Source organism: Galeopterus variegatus, unplaced genomic scaffold, assembly GCF_000696425.1.
Source record: "Galeopterus variegatus unplaced genomic scaffold, G_variegatus-3.0.2 Scaffold6809, whole genome shotgun sequence".
Classification (NCBI taxonomy): Eukaryota; Metazoa; Chordata; class Mammalia; order Dermoptera; family Cynocephalidae; genus Galeopterus; species Galeopterus variegatus.
Window position 1 is genome coordinate 20,625 of NW_007732920.1, and position 20,185 is coordinate 40,809.

The 20,185-nt window shown below is 48.3% G+C and overlaps 1 protein-coding gene across 1 annotated transcript in view; it reads left to right on the forward strand.

The window, feature by feature from the left end:
* Window positions 1-7,189, forward strand: part of SHISA7 (shisa family member 7) — an 8,312-nt gene extending 1,123 nt beyond the window's left edge. Inside the window, exons 2-6 of the mRNA XM_008591297.1 lie at window positions 3-247; window positions 1,882-2,036; window positions 3,591-3,656; window positions 4,177-4,326; window positions 6,521-7,189. Coding sequence (XP_008589519.1) covers window positions 3-247; window positions 1,882-2,036; window positions 3,591-3,656; window positions 4,177-4,326; window positions 6,521-7,167 — 1,263 coding nt within the window. The 3' untranslated portion in view covers window positions 7,168-7,189. The remainder of the gene's footprint in view (window positions 1-2; window positions 248-1,881; window positions 2,037-3,590; window positions 3,657-4,176; window positions 4,327-6,520) is intronic.
* Window positions 7,190-20,185: the final 12,996 nt, after the last annotated feature.

Below are 20,185 nucleotides of genomic sequence, written 5' to 3' on the forward strand. Positions count from 1 at the left end.
CGCTGGCCGGGGGCGCCGGGGGAGCTGGGGGTGCTGGCGGGGGACCAGGTCCCGGCCAGGCCGGGTGGCTGGAAGGGGGCAGGACGGGTGGTGCTGGGGGACGTGTGGGCGAGGGCCCCGGGGGTAGCACAGCCTACGTGGTGTGCGGCGTCATCAGCTTCGCTCTGGCCGTGGGCGTCGGCGCCAAAGTGGCCTTCAGCAAGGCGTCCCGTGCGCCCAGGGCGCACCGGGAGATCAACGTGCCCAGGTGTGTGTGCTCTTGGGCGAGAGCCTGGGGGCGGGGCCTGGCCAATGGCGGTGGGGCCGTCTGGTGGGGGCGGGGCTACAGGATGGAGGCGTGTTCAGAGACAGAGTTGGCAGCCACCGCGAGAGCGGGAGCGAATGCCCAGGGAGAGGGGAAAGGCCTAACAAGAGAAGCGACAGAACCGAGCTGGCTTTTGAGGAGTGATGTGGAGTGCGGGGTGCGGATGTGGGGAAAAGCTCAGGCCCTCATTCATTCAACAAATATTTCTCAAGCACCTTCTGTGGCCCAGGAGCTGGGCATAAAGCAGTGAACAAAACAAGGTCTCTGCCCTAGTGGATAAGGATGTTTTCCAAATCCAGGTCTGCTTCCTGCAGACTGTGTGACCGTGGGCTTAACCTCTCTGTGCCTGTTTCCTGTCTGTACAATGAGGCTAATAATAGTCGCCAACTATTTGGATTGCAATAAGGATTGCAATGAGTTGATTCACATAGATGACTGGCAGATGGTAAATGCTTATTAAATGTTAGTGGTGGAGTCAGTGAGCAACCAAATACATATACAATGTAATTTTATATATTCATAACTGCCGTGAAGAAAATAAAACACGTAAAGGATTGGGGGATAGGGTGCTGGTTTAGATGAAGTGGTCAGAAAAAACCTCTTTGAGCAGAGACCTGAAAGAAGGATATTCATAACTGCCGTGAAGAAAATAAAACACGTAAAGGATTGGGGGGTAGGGTGCTGGTTTAGATGAAGTGGTCAGAAAAAACCTCTTTGAGCAGAGACCTGAAAGAAGGGAGTGAGTCGAGCAGATACCTGTGGTAAAGGCATTCCAGGCAGAGAGAATAACAGTCGCAAAAGCCCATGAGGTGGAGTGTTTGCAGGACAGGGAAAGGGACGATGCAGCTGGTGTGCGGTGAGCGAGGAGGAGGTGAGAAGCAAGCAAGAGCCGGGTTTATTGGAAGTGTGATGGGGAGCCACTAGAGGGTCCTGAGCTCAGGCGTGATGCCATCTGACAATTTTAAAAGATCACTCGGGCTGTGCATATGGAGGGGGCAAGGCAGGTAGTGGAGAGACCAGTTAGGAGACTGTTGCTATGATCCAGGTGCGAGAGGGTGCTGGAAGCAGCTGAGGTGGTGAGAAGTGGCCCGATTTGAGATATATTTTGGAGGTTAAATCTGCGGGATTGCTGAAGGGCATGAGGTAGAAAAAGAGTCAAGGGTGATTCTAAGCTTTGGGGTCCGCATAACCGGACAAATAGGGCACCCTTTATTGTCATGGGGAAGGCTGCAAAAGGAACAGAAATGGAGTCCTAGATTCAGGGTAGGATGGGGCCACAGGGAAGAGGCTGTGGCAGAGACCACAGAATGGGGTCCCAGATTCAGAAGAATCAATTCATTGGCGGCGTCCATTGAATTGGGAAAGGGGCGCTTCGATCAGGAAGTGTTGCCCGAGAGAGGGTTACTTTAGAAGAGGCGTGGCCAGTGACGAAGGGGCGTGGCCAAAGGCGAGAAGCAGAGCTGAGCTGACAGATTCTCCCCAAAGTGAAAACAGGGCGGGGAAAGAGGCCTGGGTCCTCCCTCTCCCGCTCCCAGCCCCAGTCCTCAGGTCGCTGACCATCCCTCTTCCACCTTTAGGGCTCTGGTGGACATTCTGAGGAATCAGGGGGGGCCTGGGACCCGCCCGGACCGGGCCCGAAGCAGTTCTCTGACCCCGGGGATCGGAGGTCCCGACAGCATGACCCCCAGGACGCCCAAGAACCTCTACAACACAGTGAAGCCTTCAAACCTCGGTGAGTAGGACGTGGGAGTCGTGGCTGCAGCCTCTGTCTCTGGCCACGCCCCTTGTCCCTATAGCCCCGCCCTCCCTAGATGGCTCCGCCTCCCATTGCCCAGGCCCTGCCCCCAGCCTCTGCCTTCCCTGAATCATTCCGCCATTCGACACCGGTCATACATAACTTGACTCTCATACATAACTTCACCTCTTTGGGTCTCATCTGTAAAATGAGAAGCATAACAGTACTCACCTCATAGGGTAATTGTGGAGATCAAATGATTAATGAGTCAAGTGCTTAGAACAACGTGTAGCACAGAAAAAATGCTATGTAAGGGTGAGCTATTTTTTTCCTTCCCTACCTTATGGGATGATCGAGTGAGCTATTATTATTGATATTCTTATATTCTTTTTATGATGAGTGCATCAATCGAGAAGTACAAGGAGCTGTAAGGGGAGACAGAAAAGGGTCTCTTCTTGTTTGAGGGGGAAGAGGTCTTCCCCCAGGGAGTAATGTTTGAGCAAAGGCCTGGAGGACGAGGGAAGTTACTGGAGCTGGGTGAGCTCTGAGTGGCTGGAGCAGATCTTGTGAAGCAGCCAGACCGGAGGCCAGGGAGAAGGTGGACAGAGGCCTCAAGGAGGGCCTTGGGCTCTGCCTTTGTCCTGAAGGCAATGTGGATAAGAAAAACTATTTCTCTGGAGCCGTGTGAGGGGGAGAGATGAAAGGAAAGAGGCTCAGAAGGAGGCTGGGATAATGGTTCAGGTGATTAGAGGATGAGGCCTGAGCTGGGGTCAGGGATGGAGAGCAGGAGATGAGTTGGAATACTAATAGGGAAAAGATATTTGACCTGGGTTGTGAGGGATGAATAGGAGTTCTTCAAGCAATGAGGGCATGAAGGGATTGAAGGCAGCAATAACGGCATAACAGTATGTGTGAAGGCCCTGCGGCCGGACCAAGCCAGGCTCATTTGAGCATCAGAGAGAAGTGTGGCTTGAGGGGAGGGATGAAAAATCAGGCTGCAGATGTCAACTGGGGTCAGGAATGAAGGCCTCTAACATGATTCCCAGTTTTGACTTTGTCCCATGCATGATGGTGAGCCAAGGAAGGGTTTTGAGCAGCAGATGGCCAAGTGTACGTGTCAGAATTACAGTGGTGGAGTTGGTCTTAGAGATGGACTGGCCAGATGGCCAGAGGCTGGTTTGATGATCCAAGAGGGAGAGAACAGGTCAGGGCAGAGATTCAGGGGTGAGAAGCAATCAAGTGGAAATGAGTGGGGAAGTGGGGAGAGATGGCAAGGAGACCCCCCAGATCTTTGGCCTGGCATTGGGGTGTGTGGTGGAGACTGGGGACAGCCCACTCACCCACCCATGGTCCTGTGCCCACACTCTCCACACTTCAAGGCCCCTCAGTTTTTCTCTTGAGGCCAATAGCATGGGTTAGTCTGTGGAGCTCTAAGGAGGTCCTGGATGTGGGATCAAGCTCAGGACCAGAAAATTTCTGAGAGATCAGGAGAGTGGTGCCAGCTGGGTGGGCAACGGCAGTGACATCACCTCCCTTCTCGGTCCCCCCCAGATAATCTGCACCACAACTACCTGCACCTCAACATCAACAGTCCCAAGCACCATGCTGCCACACTGGGTATGGATGAGGGCCCAGACTGAGGGGAAGAACAGGGCTCCTTCCCTTCCCACACTTGTGTTGGGCAAGCCCGTGCCAGCTGTCCAGAACAGAGCAGGAGTAAGGTCCCTGTGAGCCTGGTCCATATGGTGCTCACGGTCTGGCCAGGTCACAAAGTAAGCCTCAGTATCCTCACGTGGACACTGGAAGTTGTCATCTTTCTCCCACCTGGAGTAGGGGGGGACATGCATGGAGTGTACCTCTCCCAGCCTGGGGCCAGGCACTCAGTGGGTGCTGATAAATGCCTGTTGCCCCTCCTTCTGGGACATGTCCTCCTTCCCTAGCAATAAGCCTGTCCCCTGGGGTGAGGGGAGTAAGTAAGAAGAGTCTAAACTGCAGGAGCTTTGAGAGGCTGGGACCCCAGATTTCTAACTTCCTGAGGAACTGCTAGGTATGAGGGAGGAGGGAGCTGGGGGCCTGGACTCCTGGGTCTGAGGAAAGAGGGGCCAAACTGATCCCAGCCCTGTCCTCTCTGACCCAGACTGGCGGGCTGTGCCCCCGCCCAGCCCCTCCTTGCATTACTCCACGCTGTCCTGCTCTCGGTCCTTCCACAACCTCTCACATCTGCCCCCATCCTACGAGGCTGCTGTGAAATCTGAGCTGAACCGCTACTCCTCCCTCAAGAGGCTGGGTGAGTTCTGGAAGGGAAGCGGGCAGAGGAGCCAGGGTGGGCGACTGGGCAGAGTCAGGGCCAGGGGCCGGGTTCAGGACCGTGGACAGTAGCCCAAGAGCTCTCTAGAGTTTTAAATCCTCCCTCAGGTTTTTCTCCAAGTTTGTTCTAGAATTACCTGTGGTTTTTTAGAAAGGCAAATTCTAGGTCTACCTTCCCAAGACCTATCATATTAGTCAGTACTTGTACTTGCAATTAATAGAAATACAACTTATGCCAGAAAAAAAATTACGTTGGTATGTTGGCTTGACAATGTAAAGTCTACAGGTTACTGGCTTCAGGTATGGCTGGATGCGGGAGCTCAAAAGCTGTTTCCAGTATTCTGAGTCTCTTAGTTCTGCTAAACAATAGACTGACCTAATTTTCAAACAGATTCTCCCCTCGTGGTGGCAAAGATTGCCCCAAGAATTTTCACACTGACATTCTATCAGCTTAGAGATCCTGGCAGAAAAGAATCTCTCCCAATGATGCCAGCAAAAATCTCAGGACTGGCTAGTGGTTAGCTCAGTGATTAGAGCACAGTGTTGTAATACCAAGGTCGAGGGTTCAGATCCCCCGTACCAGCCAGCCACCAATAAAATAAAATAAAATCCCACCCCCCAAAGAAATCCCAGGCCCACTGTCCCAAGTAGGGTCACATGCCCATCCCTGAACCAACCCTGGTGACTCTGATTGGACATTTTCCTCTCTGTGGCCCATGCCTGGCAGTGGAGTAGCCTTCAAACATTTTACTTTATTTTATTTCATTTTATTTTTTTAAAGATGACCGGTAAGGGGATCTTAATCCTTGGCTTGGTGTTGTCAGCACCATGCTCACCCAGTGAGCGAACCGGCCATCCCTATGTGGGATCCGAACCCGTGGTCTTGGTGTTATCAGCACCGCACTCTCCCGAGTGAGCCATGGGCCGGCCCCAGCCTTCAAACATTTTAAACTGAGAGCCATGCTAAGAATGCTCTTTATATTATGACCCAAGACACACACACACACACACACACACATATTTAATTACAGAAAAGCTTTGAAACTTGTTATTATGAACATTTTCAAACATACACAAAAGTAGATAAAATTATACAATGAACCCCATGTTCCCATCACCGAATTTTAACAATAAGCAACATTTTGTTAATCTATCCTCCCTCCCCTCCATCTTTTGATGAATTCTTTGAAAACATATCCTAGGGCCGAGCCCGTGGCACACTCGGGAGAGTGCAGCGCTGGGAGCGCAGTGACGCTCCCGCTGTGGGTTCGGATCCTATATAGGAATGGCCGGTGCGCTCACTGGCTGAGTGCGGTGCAGGCGACACCACACCAAGGGTTGCGATCCCCTTACCGGTCACGAAAAAGACAAAAAAAAAGAAAACATATCCCAGATATTATGTCATTTAGACTTTTAATATTTCAGTAAGACACACACACACACACACACCTATCTGAAATTTTAAAATTATGAACTGGTACTTACCCTTATCTTATTATGTGGACAGCTTCTGATAGTTTTCTCTTCTGTTCTATTTGATTTTATTTTTCAAAGTGCTGATCACTACCCACAAAATTGACTTTACCATCCACCAATGGGTTGCAACTCTAAGTTTGAAAAACACTGCTAGAGGATGGAAGAGAGGGGAAGATGGTTCCAAAAGAGAGTTGGGTTCTACTCCCCAAAAAGGAGATACTCAGGGCCGAGCCCGTGGCGCACTCGGGAGAGTGCAGCGCTGGGAGCCCAGCGACACTCCAGTCGCGGGTTCGGATCCTATATAGGAATGGCCGGTGGTGCAGGCGACACCACACCAAGGGTTGCGATCCCCTTACCGGTCACGAAAAAAGACAAAAAAAAGGGGGGGGGGATACTCAGAGGCAAAAAACAAAACCAAAAAACAAGGAAGTCCCTGTCATCTACTGGCACAACACTGCACCTGGGGCCTGGGAATCTACATTTGGTACATAGCTACCCTGGTAGTTCTAATTGATTAAAATCTGAGAATCATGTACCGGTGCCCAGGTTAATGACTAGGTTGTTCTGGGTGATGCTTGGGGTCTTGATGGGGGCACAGGTACAGCATGGGGATGGGGATGGGATTAAGGAAACCAGGGGAGGAAGGCTCTGGGCTGGCAGAAGACCCACCTCTGTGGCTTTTTCCCTTCTCCCCCCAGCCGAGAAGGATTTGGACGAGGCCTACCTGAAGCGCCCGCACCTGGTGGAAATGCCCCGCGGGACGATGCCCCTGCACACGCTGCGTCGACCTGGCACGGGGGGCGGCTACCGCATGGAAGGCTGGGGTGGGCCAGAGGAGCTGGGCCTGGCACCTGCGCCAAACCCTCGGCGGGTCATGTCCCAGGAGCACCTGCTGGGCGACGGGGGCCGGGCCTCCCGCTATGAGTTTACGCTGCCGCGTGCACGCCTAGTGTCGCAAGAGCACCTGCTCCTGTCCTCGCCCGAGGCCCTGCGCCAGAGCCGCGAGCACCTGCTCTCGCCACCTCGTAGCCCCGTGCTGCCCCCCGAGCCTACCACCCGCGCCAGCCTGGCCGCCTCCCACTCCAACCTGTTGCTGGGGCCCGGAGGGCCTCCAACGCCGCTGCACGGGCTGCCGCAGCCCCCAGGCCTACACACTCACCACCACCATGCCCTGCACGGCTCTCCGCAGCCAGCCTGGATGTCCGACGCGGGTGGGAGCGGGGGCACGCTGGCCCGCAGGCCGCCCTTCCAGCGCCAGGGCACCCTGGAGCAGCTGCAGTTCATCCCCGGCCACCACCTGCCCCAGCACCTGCGCACTGCCAGCAAGAATGAGGTGACTGTCTGAGGCCGGGGCTGGGGGTCAGGGCGCTGTGGCCTCCCAGGCCTGCTCATCCCAGCCTAGATCCCCCGACGTAGGCTCATGCACTTCAGGGGCCTGGGACCCATATGGGCCCTGGGACCGGAGACAAAGCCAACTCCCGGGATGTCACGGCAGCCAAGACTCCTCCTCCTATTACTTCACTGTTTGAGCCAAGGTATCCTTCCCATGATGTCATCACAGAAGAAGAGGCCTGCCCATGAGGTCATCACTAGCGAAAATGTATGTGTTCTGTGATGTCATCACAGGGACAAAAAATTCCCATGGGGTCATCACAGAGGAAGAGACCTACCTATGAGGTTATTGCTAGAAACTATGGCTATGTTCTATGATGTCATCTCAAAGATGTCTTTCCTGTGATGTAGTGGCAGAGATAATGCTTGTCCCTTGATACCATCCCTAGAGACAAAGATTCTTTCCTGTGATGTCACTGTAAAGACAAGTCTCACCCTTATGATGTCATCTCTAGCTCTAAGGCCCCTTTTGGCATCATCATCATGAGGAAAATATTTTCTTCATGTGTCTTCTCAAAATGATGTCATCACTACAGTCAAAGCCATCTTCCTGGGATACATGGCAAGGGAAAGTGCTTTGCCAATTGTGTCCTCACTAGAAATGAGGCCTCCTTCCCACAACATCATCACAGGGACTCTGCCTCCTTCCTGTGATGCCATCACCAGAGAAGGTGCCTTCCCCTATGACATCATCAGAGGGACTGTGCCTCTTCCTGTGATGTCATCACCAGAGAAGACAACCCACTCGTGGGGCCTTTCCAGAATAAGGCCCGTCTGCAATGTCACCATCAGACAGTACCCACTTTGAGATGATACCAGGAGATACCTCCACTGCTGCTGCACATCATGAGAAGGCAGGGCATGTCACAGTCAAGGACCACCCTGGAAAAGATGCAGAAAAAGTACCCTGTCCTGAGATATCATCTGAGGGATGTCATCGCTGGGGAGGCCACCCTATTTGCAGAGGCCTTGTCCAGAGACAATAGTCTGTCTGTAGGTTGTTGATGGTGAAGCCCCCTCCTGCCCCCAATGCTGTGATGTCATCATAAAGAGCTTCCTCCTCAGAGACAGTGCCCACTCTGGATGGCCATCACTACTGATGTTGTCACCAGAGTTTCTGCCTTGTCCCACCATGACTCAGCTTGGTCGCTCCTTCCCCTGACCCCAAGGATATGTCTGACAGGATCCTCACCAGACCCTCCAAAAGGAGGTTTGGGCCTCAGGTCCCACCCCTGTGCAGTGACTCCTGAGGGACAGCACCCCCAGACGGGCTTCTGCTCTAAGGAGGCCACTCTGGCACACAAGGCTTCTGGAGTCCTGGGACCCAGAAGTGGCCTAAAGGCTGGCACCACTTCCTTCTGGCATATCTAGAGACATCATTGCTGGTGTCAACAAAGTTCTGGCCTTCTGTTGGGGGTGGGGTGGGGTATGTGCCTGTTATTGCCCTCACTGAGGACATCATGAATGCCACACAATATCCACCATTCATGAAGGCATTGCACCTGGGGTCAAATGTTAACCATGTCTGATGGAGGCATCATGTCCCAGGATTCCCTATGACCCATCAAGTCTATGGTATTACCCTCTTCCAGGATTTACCATGACTAATAGTGTCATCATCTCCCAAGAGTCCCCATAGCCAATGGTATCACCATCTTTCATGATTCCCCACAACCTTTGTATCATCTCCCAGATTCTACCATGACCAATCATGTCATTACCTTCCAAAATCCACTGTGCCCAATGGTGACATCCTCTACCAGGATCCACTAGGACTGATAATGCCACCATTTCCCATTTCTCCCATAATTGTTGTGTCACCACCTCCAAGAATCCACTTTAATTATGTGTCTTCATGTCCCAGGATCCACTTCAACCATGGTGTCATCACCTCCCAGGATTCATAACACTTACTAGTGTCATCATTATCTACAAGGATCTATGAGAGCCATGGGGTTACTACCTCCCAGGATCCACTTCAACCATGTGCCATCACCTTCCAAGGTCCACTTCAACCATGGTGTCATCACCTCCCAGGATCCATAACATATAATAATGTCCTCATCATCTGCAATGATCCATGAGAACCATGGTGTCATCATCTCTCAGAATCTATGACAGCCTATGGTGTCATCACCTTCCATAATCCACTTCAGCCACGGTGGTACCATTTCCTATGACCCATGAGAGCCAATAATGTCAGCATCTACTGTGATCCACCATTTCCATGCTGTCATCAACTACTGAGATCCACCATATCATGGTGTCACCACCTCCCAGGATCCACTTTAACCATGGTGTCATCACTTGCCAGGATCTATGACACTCAACAAAGTCATCATCTCCTAGGATTCACTGCAATCATGTACCATCACCTAACAGGATCCATCATCTTAGAGGCCAAGTACCACAACAGGCTGTATTTCAATTATCCTCTGGGATCGCATGGCACTTACTCTGTTCCCACAAGGGGAACCAGCACAATACACCATTTTCCCATTCCCTCAAAATGAACTAGGGTGGGACTATCTGTCCCTTCTGATGACATCATCCACACTCTGGCCCTTCTTGATTATGTCACTGCCTCACTCCTGACCTAGGATAATACCTGGATCAAATCCACCACAAACTTGGCCTCAGCCAGCCTCCTTTCATCCCCCCTGGTGAAGGTGTCCAGGTCCCACTTGATAACATCACTGCCCCATGCCCAGCCATATGTTCGGTGACAGGGTCAATCCAGCAACCTCTCATCACCAGAAGTGAGGCTTTCCAGCCCTTGGATGACGTCACTGCCCCTTGCCCAATCCCTGTTACCTGGACCCCTACCATGATCAGCACTCCGCTGACTTGGGCCAAACTCTCCTCAGAGACCCCTGATCCCTGTGGGATGAGCTGACAGCTGACAACCAACCTAGGGCCTTAAATTCTGTCTTCTGCTGGCCTGGTCCTGGGGTGGGTACACCTGAAGAGCAACGGTCCCTGCCAGCACCATCTGCAGGGGCCAGGGATGCTCCTTCATCTTTCTCCCTAACACGCTGGGGAGCCTCTAGGGGCTTCAGGGAGTCCCTAACACCTAATGCACAATCTGCCCCAATTCTCTTTGTACATAGCCATGTTGCAGGGGGCGGCCATTCCCCCACTCTTAAAGGGCTACATGCCCCCCTTCCCTAGCCCCCAGGGCAAGGTAGGGGGACCTCTTCTCCTTCCTCTGGGCCGCCCCCTACCTCTGTTTCCCCCAAATACTAGCATCTCAGCTCACCCCTTTTTGTCAGGAACCTGGGCACATAACTAGCCCTTGGCTCCCACCACACTGAGGAAACTAGGAGGTGACACCCAATCTACCTAGACCCCGGTGCGAAGTTTTCAATCCTTTTGCTTATAGCTGCTGCGATAGGCTCTCTCATCCCTTCTAGGGCCTCCCCATGCCCAGCTTGTGGCTTCCCCAGAAAGGAGGCATCTTGAGCCCCTGCCCACTCCCAGGTCCTTCCCCTCTGCTCACCGCCCCCTGGAACACTCAGCTTTCTCCAGCCCCTGGAACATAGGGGTTCGGGGCCTTTCAGCTTTTGTATGCCCCCTTCAACTTGCTCTCTCCTGGCCTGGATTCCAGGAATCTTGCCCTCCACCCCTTATTCACTCCTGCACAGGGTGCCTGACCCTGGGGCCTTGACCTCTTATCTCAAATAAGCCATAGTGGGGAGAGGTCTCAGAGTGGGGAGTGGGCATGAGACAGCAGTCCGTGTCCTGCCAGTTCCCCTTTGATGTTTTTGGAGCTGGGACCTCGCCATCCTAGTCTTCCCCCGCCCCTGAATAAACTGCACGCAAGCACACGCATGTGTGCACGCACACACACACACAGACACCCATCTCCCCTTCTGGTTGGGGGGCCATGGGGGTGTTTGCAGAGAGAAGAAGATAAACCTTTCTGTACCAGAAGACCCTCCCCAGCTTCTGCCTCCCTCCTTATCCCTCCCACTCCTACTCCTCTCTCCAACACTGGCTCCCTTCCCGCAATTCCTTGGTGAGAACAGCTGGAGGAGCTGCAACTTGGTATTTTTTTGGAATAAACAGATGTTTTCCTGATCTGACATCTCAAGGTTTACTGTCAGGAATGGACAGGTTTTCAACCACGTGTTTATGGGTTATTGGGAAGCCCACCATCCCACATATATGGCTGAGTACAGATGTGGCTAACAGCAAGTTGGCAGTTTGCCAGGGGAGGACCTTCTAAGTGTCTCTTTCCACATGGTTCAGGGTCACCTCCCACATTGTCAATTACCAAGCTGAGGAGTCAGGGAGTTGGGGGGAGGGAGTTGCATTATAAGGTGCTTTTAGGTTTCAGGTTTTTTCCTAAGAAAGCCCTCCACCTTCTGAACATGTAAACATTTATTTGCAGATTCTAGAGCTCACCTCCTTATATTTGAATTCCTTGGCTGAATTATCATTAAAGTGGGGGGAGGGGAGTATTAATTTTCCAGTGTCACAAACTGGGCAGCTTAAACAACAGAAATCTATCGTCTCCAGTTCTGCAGTCTGGAAGTCCAAGATCAACGTGTCGGTGGGGTTGGTTCCTTCTTGGAGTCATGAGGGAGAATCTGTTCCCAGCATCTTTCCCAGCTCCTGATGGTTTGCTGACCATCTTTGCCACTCCTTGACTTGTAGATGTGGTTCTCCCTGTGTCTGCACATCATCTTCCCTCTGAATGTGTCTGTCTCTGTGTCCAAATTCCCCCTTTTATAACAACACTGGTCATGTTGAATTAGGGCCCTCCCTAATAACCTTATCTTAACTTGCTCATCTGCAAAGACATCATTTCCAAATAAGGTCACAGTCACAGGTGCTGTGGTGTTGGGACTCCAACATCTTTTCTGAAGGATGTAATTCAACCTATAACAGGGAGGTTGGCATGGTGCAGTCAATTTAAGTGTCAGTTTTTATGATAATTAGGAAGTATTTTCCCTACCTACTTTCCCCTACCATCAAGTACATTAAAATCTTTGCATAATGATGACTAGAGTTGCCTCCCTGTTTTAGTGCTTGACCGCAGACACAGTGCGGAGAGGAGGTACCTTTATGTATCAGCTTTACGAATTTTAGGAAAGTTCTCCTCTAGGCGAAACTGAGTGTTTGTCTCTAAATCGCAGGCTTCACCTTGCCTGGAAGTGTCTGTTTGCACATCACTCTGGAAAGAGAATTGGAGAGATACAGATAAAAGAGATAGAAGTAGAAAAGGAAATCCTAGGGTCCTGGATGACGGAGAAAGAGTCACTACCCAGCCCCAGTTTGAGACTCCAAAGGACCTGGTTGTATTTCATTTTCTGTTATGCTAGTTCCCTAATTTATTCAACAAAAGAGTGAATGTCACACACAAGGTCCCTGTTTTGGAGGAACAAATGAAATCACAGAAGTTCCTGAGCTCTCCCACAAAACTATTTTTTTGTTTGGTTTGGTTTGGGTTTTGGGGGTTTTTTTCCCCATTTTTTTTAATTATGGTAAAACATATGTAACATAAGGACTTTAAGGTTTCTTTGTTTTTTGTTTTTGGGGGTTTTTTGGTGGCTGGCTAGTAAGAGGATCCAAACCCTTGACCTTGGTGGGGTTTTTTTCCCCATTTTTTTTAATTATGGTAAAACATATGTAACATAAGGACTTTAAGGTTTCTTTGGTTTTTGTTTTTGGGGGTTTTTTGGTGGCTGGCTAGTAAGAGGATCCAAACCCTTGACCTTGGTGTTACAACACCATGCTCTAACCAAGTGAGCTAACCAGCCAGCCCCATTTTAAGTATTTTTAACATACAATTGCATGGAACTAGTTACATTCACAATGCTGTGTCACTACTTATCTGTATCTATTTCCAAAACTTTTTCATCATCCTAAACATAAACTCTGTAGCCATTAAACTATAACTTCTAGGGCCGGCCCGTGGCTCACTCTGGAGAGTGCGGTGCTGATAACACCAAGGCCACGGGTTCGGGTCCCTATACAGGGATGGCCGGTTGCTCACTGTGGAGAGCGTGGTGCTGATAACACCAAGTCAAGGGTTAAGATCCCCTTACCGGTCATCTTTAAAAAAAAAAAAAAAAAAAAAAAAAAAAAACTATAACTTCTCACTATTCCTTCCCCACTGTTTCTGGTAACCTCTAATCTACTTCTATCTCTGAAAAATGTTTTTCTTTTTAATTGGACTACTACTCAGCCATAAATAAGAATGAAATTCTGCCTTTTCAGCAACATGGATAACCTTAGAGAAAATTATGTTAGGTGAAATAAACTAGGCACAGAAAGAGAAACTCCACATGTTCTCACTCATGTGTGGAAACTAAAAAAGTTGTTCTCATAGAAGCAGAGGGTAGAATAGTGGCTACTAGAGACTGGTAAGGGGAGGGTGCTAGGGAGAGGGGGATCAATGGGAACAAAATTGTAAATAGACAGGAAGAATAAGATATGGTGTTCTACAGCAATATAGGGAGACTGCAGTCAACAACAAATTACTGTATAATCACAAATCTCTCTTGATGGGCTTCTGTTACTGGCAGTCAAATGAATTCTGACAAAGACAGCGATTGTTATGGGAAAAAGGTTCGAAAATCCAGAGAAGCAAGGAGGGACTCAAATGAAGATCTCCTGAATTTTCACTGCTCAGAGTCAAGTACTAGTTGCATTTGCTGTATCTTCTTCCAGAATTTTCCTCAAGCAGATTTTTTTCACAAAGCAGTCTTCTACATATAGATTGTTCTGTAACCTGCTTTCTTCACCTAATAATACAAGGGTATGTTGTCATACATATATTTAACTTATGTGCATCCAACTATACGTACATGGTGAAGAGAGAAACAGGAAATTAACAGTGCAAGTCAGCTGTATAGAAGGGAATGAGAATACCCTTTATGTTGCCCATGTTGCCCTGTATGGAACAATCTTCAATATTTACTAAGAAAGCAAGACACAGAAAAATGTGTATTTATGCTACTGTTTGTGTAAAAGGAGGGAAGAACAGAATCTATATATAAATTTGCTGCAGCAAATATTCCCAATTCTCCTCCTGGGCACATGGTAGGATTCTACTTCCCTTGCAGTTAAATGTGCCCATGTGATTGGCTTTGGCCAGTGAACTGTGAGCAAAAGTACCTTTCCAGGTAGAAGCTTCAGAGAGGCAGTGTGTGGTTTCCCCCTAGCTCTTTCTTTACCCTCTGCCATGGTCACACTGGCATTATCTCAGGTAAATGGCTGCTCTGGCAGCCTGGTTCCCAGAGAGATCAGTCCGGACCCCAGAGTGAGCATAATGCCAAGTAGCAGCCTCAGCCAATCCCTAATCCCCATGTAGCATGAGTGTTGCTTTAACAACCGAGGCTTTTGGGTCACTGCAGCATAGCGTAGCCTGTTCTGGCTGACACACGTTACTTGTGGAGAGAGGAACTGGATGGCTGGGGGCTTTTCACTTCTGAATACCCTTCTGCATTTCTGAATTTTTCTATCAGCAAGTGTATCATTTATTTTTAAAAAATAAACAAAGTTTAGATTTAAACATAAATGGTGCAGGCTTTCCCGGCCATTCCCCTCACTATGCATACACTTGGAGTGAGAGTGAGATAGGAGATGGGAGTCTAATTCCTCTCCTGCATGGGGTGATTAACTTCCCACACCAAGTTGTAACTCCAGTGCTTGAGTGTAAGTATTTTTATTCAACGTGGCCTAAATATGCCAGTCAACAACTTCACTTGTGTTCCACAAGAAAAGAGCAATCTTCGCATATACTGTCCTTTGGATGGGCAAGTCAAGGATAAGATTTGACAGAAGCATTTTTGCCTCGCATTTTTACCTCTGTAACCTAGCACTTGCTCAATTTGCCACTCCATATGTCAATAAATACCACCTCAGGTTGGCTGGTTAGCTCAGCTGGTTAGAGCACGGTGTTTATAATACAAATGTCAAGTGTTCAGGTCTTCATACCAGCCAGCCTCTAAAAAAAAAAAGCAAACAAATAAATACAGGCTCTGAGAAGCTATTATTACCCTGCATGTGACAGGGCAGGCTTGCATACCTCTAAAATCTATACCAGATGTTGTGTGCACACGCTTTATTCTTTCACTTGTTCTTAACTTTATGTTTTGAAATAACTTCAGACTTACAGAAGAGTTACAAGAATCAAAGAACTCCTGCATCACTTTCACCAATTCACCAATTGTTAACACTTCACCATTGCTTTATGGTTTTCTTTCCACATGAATATTCATGCTCTTTCTTTGGAGGCTGTATTAGTCCATTTCTGTTGCTTATAAACATCTGAAACTGAGTGATTCATAAGAAAATGAAATTTATTTCTTACAATTTCAGAGGCTGGGAAGTCCAAAGTCCAGGGAGCACATCTGGCGGGGGGGTCTTGTTTGGTGATAGCTTCAGCGACACAGGGTATCATATTGCAAGATGGCAAAAGCAGAGAGAGAGAGAGCCCTCATGTGCTCTACTTTTAAAGCCCTCAGAACCACACTCACTATTCCAAGAATGGATCAATCCATTCACGAAGGTACAGTCCTCACAATCCAATCACCTCTTCAAGGCCCCACTTTCCAACTACCACAATAGCCTTTCCCACCCTTTTAACACTGTCACAGAGGGGGTCAAGTTTTGAGGGAACATTCAATCCAAGGTAGAGGCATTTGAGAGTAAGTTCATACATTGAGCCCCTTTACCCCTATGGGACATTTCTGAAGAACAAGGAAATTCTCTTACATATTCACAGTATAATTATCAAAATTGAGAACTTAACATTGATAAAGTCCATGTTTGTGTTTCACCAATTGTCCCAATATTGTCCTTTAGAGCACTTTTCCTTTCAGTACATGATACTCCAAGATTAGGTGTTGCATCTGGTTATTGTGTCTCCTGAGGTGACTCCAACCTTGAAATTCCTCAGTCTTTGTCTTTTATGACACAAATTTTCTGAAGAGTCCAGGCAAGCTATTTTGCAGAATGTCCCTGCATTTGAGTCTGTCTGATGGTTTTGTTTGTTTTGGCAGCTAGCTGGTACAGGGATCAAACCTGGACCTTGGTGTTATCACTACCACACTCTAACTAACTGAACTAACTGGCCAGCCCAGGATCTGGTATCAATGATTATCAATAACTATTCTGTTGTATGGATGCAGCATTGTTTTTTTCCCAGCCCCATTTGGGTTTTCCCCTGCTTTCATTACTATATTTTTTATTTTTACTTTTATTTCTTTTGGTGGCTGACTGGTACAGGGGTCTGAATCCTTGACCTTGGTGTTACAAGGCTGTGCTCTAACCAACTGAGCTAACCAGCCAGTCCAATTTTCACTACTATAAACAATGCTTCAAGGAACACCTTTTTGCATACCACTTAGTGCACTCACTTAATTTTCTTTAGGATGAACTCCCAGGAGGTGAACAGCTGGATTGAAAACCGGGTGCGTTTTGAAGACTTTTGCTAGACAATGCCAACTTGGCCGGTGTGCCAAGCCCATATATGTAAGAATGCTTGTTTGCTTCCACCCTTGCCAGCATTGGGCATTATTCTGGTTAATCTTGGTGTGATTCAGAGGTGTCAATTCTGCAGTCATTCAAGGAAGTTCCTCATGCACTAAAGTGTGTTTTTACTGAATGAGAAGTCTCTGCCTTACATTCTAGGGTTTGCTGCAGGGGTATAGAGCCAAGCAATGCATTTAATTACTGGTGTATTTGTCACTAGAGGGAGCACCCGATCCATTTAAGAGCATATTTACACATCAGTAAGGGACCCTCCCACCCAGAAGAGCTCTAACTTCTGCTTCTGAGGCACAAAGGAAAATGGCTCTTGTTGGGGCTGGCCAGTAGTTCAATTGGTTAGAGCATGGTGCTGATAACACCAAAGTCCTGGGTTTGATCCTTGTACCAGCCAGCCATCAAGAAAAGAAAATGGTTCTTGTCAATTACCTACCCTGGCTTGTACTTAGAAGTATTCAAACTTCTAAGGGTCAGAGAACATGCTAGCAACAACAGACCGTGAACTCAGAATCCCAAGAAAGGATGCTAACCCTCACTGGGAAGAAAAGAAAGGTAAATAAGACAAAGCACCTTTATTTGCTCCTGGCTGCCAAATATTTTGAAGATTGCTAATATTCAAACTCACTCCTGTGGCAGGACTTTGACACTGGCTGTTTTCTCTGTTTGGAAAGGTCTTCGTCCAGATTCTCACAAAACTTGCTCCTTCGCTTTCTTTTTTGTTGTTGTTTTGCGTGTGTGTTTTGGTGTCTTGCCGGTATGAGAATCCATATTCACTACCTTGGTGTTACAAGGCTGCGCTCTAATCAACTGAGCTAACCAGCCAGTCCCCTGCTCCCTCACTTTTTAAAAATCTTTATTTAAATGTCACCTTCTCAATGAGGTCTACTCTATTTAAAACTGTACCTCCCTTCAGCCCCAGCATTCCTGAACCTCCTTAGCCTGCTCTAATTTTTACAGCAATTAGTATCTTTTGATACTACAAACTTGACTGACTTACTAGCCCAAGACTTTCCCAGTGGGAGCACAGGAAGTCCTGCATCCTCAGCTGCTCCTCAAGTCCCCAGCCAATATCTTTTGATACTACAAACTTGACTGACTTACTAGCCCAGGACTTTCCCAGTGGGAGCACAGGAAGTCCTGCATCCTCAGCTGCTCCTCAAGTCCCCAGCCAACTGGGATGGTCACCCTACTGTCAGGACTTATTGTATTATCTGTCTCTCTGCTGGAATGGAAGCCCCAGGAGGACAGGGATTTTGTGTCCTGTCTTGTCCTCTGATGTGTCCCAAGCACTCGGAACAGTGCCCAGTCTATGGCTGGTACGAAATAAACAGGGGTTGAAGGAGCATTTCGCATCCTGATGGTGGGAATCCAAATAAGGAGAACCCTGCCCAGGACCACTTGGCAGAATTGCAAACACACATACTCTCTGATCCCATGAATTTCTAGGAATTTCTCTAGGGTTTTCTCCTTCAGAAATGTTCACAGGTGTGTCTGAAGACAAATGGACAAGGATGCTCAGTGCAGCATCCAGCCACAGACTGGACCTGGCCTGAATTCCCATCAGTCGGAGAATGTCAAGAAACTAAATTGATCGACATGAACTGTCAGGGGAGGGTGTGTGTATGTGGATAAATAAGCCTCCATGCAAATCTCCAGGAATTGTGGGGAAGAACACACAGCAACATGTGAACAGTGGCTATCTGGGGGTGTGAGATATGGAGGGGAAGGAGGGCTAGAGCAGCACCTCCAGCTTTCACTTCCTGGCTTCAGTAACTGTGTGAGTTTCCCCCCAAGCAGATTTCTTTTGTAATTTAATACAGATGAACAAAAGAAATGAAGATTAATTTCTGAAGCTAGAATTCAAGCAAAAGGGACCACTTACGTTCAACTGAACAAAAGTGAATTTCTGGGTTACCAATATTTAGCAAAGGAAGGGTCCCCTTCCCCACCTCAGCCCCACCCCATCCTCTGACAATTCCTGTCTCCCAAAGGACTCAGAAAGCTGCCCATCACTAGGCCACCTCCTAATTAGTTTTCAAATCTGCCCCCTTCTCTCAACTCCCACTTCTCTTCACTCTCCATGCCTCCCCCCCGCCATGCCCAACACCCAAGCCATAACCAACTTGCTGCTGGATTTTCTGTTTCCATTTGGGGCCCCTCCAATTTATTATCTACACAGCTGCCCTGAGCTAGAGTCTCAATGTGAGTACCAAATCCAGCCACACTTCTGGATCAAAACTCCTCAGTGGTCCCAAGGGCTCTTCACTTCTTCACTGTGGCCTTCCCAGGCATGCAGCGCCTACCCCCTCCCTGACCACCTCTCCCAGCTCAGAACATTCTTCCCTCAGATCTCCCTCTCTCTTCCCCATCCCCCCACCACTCTGGCCTTTTTTTCTGTTCCTCCCATCATAGTAATTTTCTTTAATTCTTAAAAAATAAAAACAACTAGGGCTGGCAAGTAGCTCACTTGGGAGAGCATGGTGCTGATAACACCAAGGTCAAGGGTTTGGATCCCCATACTGGCCAGCAGCCAAAAATTTTTTTTAAAAAATCAGGGCTGGCCAGTTACCTCAGTGGGTTAAAGCACAGCCTTGTAACACCAAGGTCAAGGGTTCAAGTTTTAATTTATAAGAAAAGTTTTATCTGGCTCACAATTCTGGGACAGCTGCATCTGGCACAGCCTGCAGGCTGCTTCTACTCACGGCAGAAAATGGCAGGCAGGTGGTAGGTGGAAGATCAATCACCTTACCTTTGTATTTTGGGGTGGTAAGAATTCTTTATATGTTCTAAACATAAGGTTCTTGGCAGATATATGATTTGCAAAAATCTTCCATTCTGTAAGTTGTCATTTCACTTTTGATGATCTTTTGAAACACAAAACCTTTTAGTTTTGATGAAGTCCAACTTACCTATTTTTATTTGTCTCCTGTGCTTTTGATGTCACAAACCACTGCCTAATCCAAGGTCATGAAGAGTTACCTCTATGTCTTCTTCTAAGTATTTTATAATTTTAGCTCTTATATTTAGGTCTTTGATTCATTTAGAGTAATTTTTATATATGATGTGAAGCACAGTATTTTTTTAAATGTTTTTTGACTGCAGCCCATAGCAAGAAATGCAAATAAGGTGACCTAGTACACAGTTACTCACACACAAGAATGTGACCCAAAGTGACTGTAGTGGATTGAATTATGTCCCCCCAAAACTCACTGAAGCTTGAATTGTATCCCCCATGTTTTATGTATTAGAAACTTAGCCCCCACTGTGACTGTTAAGAGGGTGGGAAATCCTATTGTGGTAATTGTAAGGTGAGGTCCTTAAAGAGGTGATTGGGTTGTAGGACCATGCAGTAGTGAATGGATTAAAAATGGTGGTCAGGGGCATGGTTCTGAGGGCTTTAAAAGAAGAGGGGAGTCTGGCTCTCTGCCCTCTCTCTGCTCTCTCTGCTTCCACCATCTTGCAATGTGAGA